At 39.5% G+C, this 6,482-nt stretch overlaps 1 protein-coding gene across 1 annotated transcript in view; it reads left to right on the top strand.

Annotated features, from left to right (window-relative positions):
- The first annotated feature begins 96 nt into the window (after nt 1-96).
- LOC127560820 (E3 ubiquitin-protein ligase TRIM11-like) overlaps nt 97-6,482 on the top strand; it is a 28,703-nt gene continuing 22,317 nt past the window's right edge. The window contains 2 exon segments of the mRNA XM_051995697.1: nt 97-196; nt 3,408-3,823. Of these exon segments, the coding sequence (XP_051851657.1) occupies nt 106-196; nt 3,408-3,823 (507 nt within the window). The 5' untranslated portion in view covers nt 97-105.

The raw sequence follows: 6,482 nt of genomic DNA, 5'->3' as shown, positions 1-6,482 counted from the left end.
TATGCAGAGTGTACAACTTGGATGAATCTCGATGAATGCAGTTATTTCTTTACATTTCCAGGTTAAATGTATAATCCAACCCAGAATGAATTTTGAAGGGGATGAATGTTTTCTAATGCTAAGGAAAGCAGAAGACAAAGAGTAACTATCACAGGCCCTGCTAACCTGCGGCTTCCAGAAACTTGTTGCTCTAGAGGTAAGATGTTTAATAACCCCCATAATCCTAGAAATAAGCGTGAAGTAGGGGTTCTAAACAGAAATGAGGGAGGAGAGCATTGCATGAGGGACAATTTTTGCCTAGGTAGAGATAGAATTCATGTCTTGTATGTCTTTTATGAGGGATGTTGGGCCAGGTAAATCTGCCACATTAGTTGTGCGACCCTGGGTAAGTCAGTTTGCCTCTTCAATCTGTATAATGTGTTGAAAAAGTAAATGGCCAATTGGTAACAAAAAACCTTATAGGGTCAAGAGGAGTCAGACGGAAATGAGTATTAACAAGTAGTCCAATTTCACTGGGTCAGTGTATGAGAGACTAATGTGTAATAAACATGGAAAAGTAGCCTAGGATCAGATTGAATAGGAGTTAAAATACCAATCTAAGGATTTGTAATTTAAAGATAATGGGGGACAACTTAAGTTTCTTGAGCAGATCAAGTAGAGGACAGGTTCAAGCCTGCATTTTTCCCCCCTGAGGCAATTAGGGTTAAGTGACTTGCCCAGGGTCACACAACTAGGACGTGTTAAGTGCTTGAGGTCACATTTGAATTTAGGTCCTCTTGATTTCAGAGTTGGTGCTCTATCCACTGTACCATCTAGCTGTTCCTCAAGCCTGTTATTTTGAATGCCACTTTTGTAGTTGTGTGAAGGATAAATTGAATAGGATAAATTAGATGCCAGGAGATTTGCTTAGAAAGCTATTCAGTATTCCAGGTGACATGATCAAGTTCTTGTCTGTAGGGTGATCTTAATTATAAGTAGAAAATAAAAGAGAAAGGTGGAAGAGATAAGAAAGTGGAATAATAAAACTCGATTGCTTGGATATTTGGGATCGAATGAGTCACTGGTTGGTACTGGTAACAAATATGAAAGAAAAATCAAAAAGTTTGTGATGAAGGATGAATTGAGTACACATTACGTTTCAGAAATCTATGGGGCATCCACGTGGAACTGTCCAGAAGACAGAGATATGGGACAAAAGCTGAAAAAATGAAGGCTGAAGGATTTGGGAGTCATCTACATTGATGTAACATAAGAGTGACAAAAATTGTCACAGGGTCTGTGACAAAAATTGTCACAGGGTCTGTGACAAAATTACTATTGATAAGGTACTGTTGCCAATCACCCATCAACAATTCAGAAATGAGAGAACAGGCTTTGATGAATTATCAGTCATTCATTGAACACAGATTATGAGATTCAGCAACCTTAGAATATGCATAGGCAGGATGAGTAAAATGGGATTTTAATCAGACCAGAAGGGAAAGAATGCAGTTTACAAATTAGGAGACAGACAGCAGAAGGGGAACATATGCATGTCTATCAGGAAGGTCAAGGAACCAAGCTTGATTATTTCAAACCAGCAGCAGACATAGTCAAAATGTTATTAGGTTCAAAGTAGAGTTTAAGGGAATTTTTCTTAGTTGTCCTTGGAGGCAAGTTCCCTGAGTCAAATTCTCATCACAAATCTAAGTGTTGGTGAAATCATCAAGCACCCAATTGAGGAAAGAGAAAAAAGGGAAGGAAGTATTTTTAAATGTCTAAAATGTATCAGGTATGCTGCATTTTTTAAATGGGCTAATGTTATCACAGGACAATATCTTGATTTCCCTATGAATTGGATTTAAGGGAGGCAGAGTATAGCACAAAGTCATCAGTCTCAATCTCTCTTGCAGAATTATCAAAGTCTGGTGGCAAGTTAAAAGTCAAAATATCTAATGATGATTTGGTATTGCATCTTGACATCTTTGATATCTAACTGAGCTCTAAGCTCCAGCCATCTTCATGGCTTTAGGAATATATTCTCATCCATCCATTCTGCCTAGGGAAATCTTCACAAGCTTGTGGTAGATATCTCCCTAAACTCGTCAAGGGATGTGAGGCCTGTTTGTTACACTCAAACTGATTTAGGTCATTTGCTTGAAACTGTATACAGTATAGCTGCTGTGTATGCAGGTAAGATCTGGGTACACATGAACTTCAGAAGTGGATAAAGCTCTAAAAGGACTCAGGTTTTCCTAATTGCAGGCATAGCTCTCTGTTCCATGTGCCACCTAAGCTGCCTTTTAAAAGGAGACAACTTGGGGGAGGATCCTAGTTACATCCATTTAAGAAGATTGATGAATATAATAATACATTATTATACTTATTAAAATGCCAGGAATTGAAGTAAGCATTTTACAGCTATATTCTCATTTGAGCCTCACAGCAACCCTGAATAATGGACCTTATCATTAGTACCCTTATTTTTATAGATGAGCTAAGTGAGGCAAATAGTTTAAATAACTTGACCAGAGTTTCACATTTAAGTGTCCTAAGATGAATTTGAAATCATCGCGTCCTGACTCTAGGCGCAGAGTTTTGACCACTGAGACTAGTAATAGCTGTAAGGACACATCTATAATTGAGGAATTCTATGAAAACCTGGGTAAATGAGAGGACCCAGTAGGAGAGGTGGGGGTCTACCGGGATCAAAGCTGTAAAAAAATCAAGGAAATTACTGCCACATCCTCTAAACAATTTTCTCAAACTGCCTTCTCCCAAGATCCCAAACTTTCAACTTGGACTTTTCTTAAAATACAGTGATTTCATTGATGTCATCTGAAGAACGGTTTCTAATCTAAAATGCTCCGTTAGTAGCCCAGATCCCGTGATAGAAACCGGCCAATCCAGAACGAAGCGGGTTGTTCCAAAAGAAAAAAAAAAGTCTCCTGTCTTCCTGCTTCCGCTGCCTCCTTCTTTCCCTGCTTTTGCTTCTGCTGCTTCTTCCTGAGCTGTCTAGACTGCCTTCCAGGCACATTTTCATGCTCAGCCCTTCGCTTTGCGATTTGTAACCGATACGGGTCTTTGCGGTTTCTCTACCCTTCCTGGTGCACCCTTCCTGGTAGTTGCTGTGCTTGGCAGATTGCCTACTCCTCGAAGTTGTCATCTTTCCAATTCCAGGACAAAAATTAACCCAGAGTGGGGAATTTAGACCCCGACAAGCACTGCAGAGGCAAGCGGCTCGCCCTCTGCACTTCTTTAGGGGCTCTGATCTCTCTCCGTCCTTGCTGGGAACAAACGGTGGGATGCGCCGCTTTCTTTACTCGCAGTAGGGAAGTTGGGGATTCTCGACTCTATATCTCCAGGGTTGTCTCTAGCCACCGAGCGACAGAGACTGACTGACCGACCCTCCCGCTTTATTCCCTCAGCCGCAACCATGGCGGCCTCCGATCTGTCTGCCAGCCTCCAGGAGGAAGCCACCTGCGCCATCTGCCTGGACTATTTCACGGATCCGGTGATGACCGACTGTGGCCATAACTTCTGCCGGGAGTGTATTAGTCGCTGCTGGGAACAAGCCGAGGGTCCATTTCCATGTCCGGAGTGTAGGGAGATGTCCCCTCAGAGTAACCTACGGCCCAACAGGCCGCTGGCCAAGATGGCCGAGATGGCTCGGCAGTTGCATCCACCGTCGCCTGTACCCCAGGGTTTGTGTAGGAAACACCGGGAGCCACTGAAGCTCTTCTGCGAGGAGGACCAGGTGCTCCTATGCCTCACATGCAAGCGCTCTCGGGACCACTGGACCCACCGGGTGTCCCCTGTGGAGGAAGCCGCAGAGGACTACCAGGTGAGTCGAAGCCCAGAAGGCCAAGTCCACACGGGAAACTGGTCTGAAAGACATGAAGACTCTTCGAGAAACTAGTAGTTAGCAAAATACATAGTACCAGCCCGCTCACCCGAATCGAAAGCCAGGAATTGGGACCAGCATTTTACAACTCAGGCATAGAAAGAGGGACGAAACCCAGGGGCACTGTTGCACAGATTTTAATGGAGCCCAGATGTCTGGGTTTGAGGTGATGCCCTTTAGTAGGGCAAGGAATAAGAAAACAGCAAATATAACTTAGTTTTGCAGTTCCTTTCCAAGAGTAAATGAAGAGTTCATCATACTCGAATTTCAAGGGCCAGTAGAAACTTCTCCTAATAGAATTCTAAATTTAGATTTGGAAGGAAACCGAGAGGCCATCACATCCAACCCCTTCAGTTTATAGATGAGAAAACTGAGGCCTGGAGAGATTGTGATTTGTCCAGGGCCACACAAATATTAAGTGATATATGGGGCTGATTTTTTTTCTTAATTGTAAAATGAGGATAATAATAGCATCTAACTTACCAGATTATTGGAGGATAAAAATGGGATCAAATGGGATAATAATTGTAAAATGTTTAGTACTGTGCCTGGCACATAGTAAGCACTAAACAAATGTTTATTCCTGTCTTTCCCAATAAAAACTAAAAGTATGTGGAGCATAGTGATGGATTCTTTTAAACAGCCCAAGCTTAATGCCTATCCTATTTCTGAGATTATTGGGCAATATAATCTTAAATAAGGCAGCTAGGTGGTGTAGTGGATAGAGCCCTGAAATCGTGAAGACCTGAATTCAAATCTGGCCTCAGACACTTCCTAGTTGTGTGACACTTTATCTCAATTGCCTCAGCAAAAAAAAAAAAAAAAAATATATATATATATATATATACACACATATATATGTATGTATATATATACACATATGTAATCTTAAATCATAAATTATTTAATGACTATTGAGTTTGTGATAATTTATTAAGCATGTAAGTTATTTCATTAACAAGATATCAGTTTATCTACACTACTGGATTTAAGTGTTACTAAAGAGGAACATTTTTAAAAAGTATTAGAAAACCTCTGCCCTCAGGGAACCTCAAGTCTTATTTGGAGAAATTACATTACAATATATACAAGTATATGATTAAGGGCCTAAATAAGTGGTTTGGCTAACTGAAGTAGGAGGTCAGAGAAAGGACAAATTACTGTCAGATGAGACTGGTGAGGGAATGCTAAAGCGGAAATTTATTTTCCCTTAGCAATTTCACTTAAAGAATCATCAGTCATCTCCTGTCATTTCCAAATGTACCTTATAAAATTTCTTACATGAATTATAATTAACATCCAGATTACTCACTGCCATTTTCATAAAAATTGCTGTTTCTTTTGATGTCATTTATTTTGTCAGCACCATGTCCAAAAGAGATATTTATTTTGATGAAAATATATAATATGAAATATAAATTCTGCTTGGCACTTAAAGTTGATGAAAAATATTAATACTGTACTCTGTTTTATACACAAATCTACTGGAAAAAGTTTTTATTCATTTAACATTATTCAAAAGACATCTAACTTGAGAGAAATATCCCAATTGATGGTCTTACCCCCTCCTTGCCCTCAAATATCTCTCTCCTCCCAGACAACTTGAAATAACTTGGGAAACTTGAGCATGGAAGGAAGAAGTCATAAAATGATAAAAAAATAATTTTTAAAATCAGAATTCTAGAACAGTTATTTGATCCTTCAGGAACTCTATCTTCTTTGACCATTTTCCTTATGGGCCTTTCTATCCCCTCCCTCTTCTGACTCCCAAGCTTATCTGAATTAACTAAAGGAACTTGTTTCATCTAATCAATACCCTAATGTCTTCAGGAAAGAGGGAGAGAAGATACTGCTTAGATTGATCCCAGTACTCTTCATTTTAGGGAGTGGGGAACACTGATTTCAACCAGACAAAAGGTACTTTTTTTAACTTTGTTTCTATCCTTATTCCAATTTTATTCTTGTCCTATATCTTTTCCTAAGGGCACAAGTCTGGAAAGGATTTTTGGATCTTGTTTTTGCAAAGCTTTTCAGACTTGCCTCTAGCCTACTTTTTCTGCCTTATTATGACTTTTTTATACACACTATGGTCCAATCAAACTGATTCAGACATAAAACTTCATTTTCTGTTTCTATACTTTTGTATTCCCTCCTCACTGCTGCTTTGTAGAATTTCTAGTTTTCTTTGTGGTTCATTTCAAGTGCCATTGTGTAAGTGAAATTTTTCTTGATCTCCCCCTAGTGGCTGTTACCTATGCTTTCTCTTTAAATTTTGCCTTTTTATATATTACTCAGCTACCCATATTGGAACTTTAATTGGAACTTATCAGGAGTTTATTTCTTGTTTCTCTTTGTAGCCCTAGCACCTAGCATGTCAATTAGCCTTCCTTTCATACCCATTAATTATGTACATCAGACATTGTGCTAAAGTGTTGTTGCTACTTGATAAATACTTAGTTGAATTGGAAGAGAGGAATGAAAGGGAAGATTCCATTTACCAAGACTATGTTCTGTTTTTGCAAAATCTTACATTCTTTCCTCCTCTGTCCTCTCTTACTACCATTGGTTCTTATCACCACTTGGCTAGACTGATAGGAAA

Source organism: Antechinus flavipes, chromosome 4 (genome assembly GCF_016432865.1).
Source record: "Antechinus flavipes isolate AdamAnt ecotype Samford, QLD, Australia chromosome 4, AdamAnt_v2, whole genome shotgun sequence".
Taxonomy (NCBI): domain Eukaryota; kingdom Metazoa; phylum Chordata; class Mammalia; order Dasyuromorphia; family Dasyuridae; genus Antechinus; species Antechinus flavipes.
This window is presented reverse-complemented; position numbering and strand designations above follow the sequence as displayed.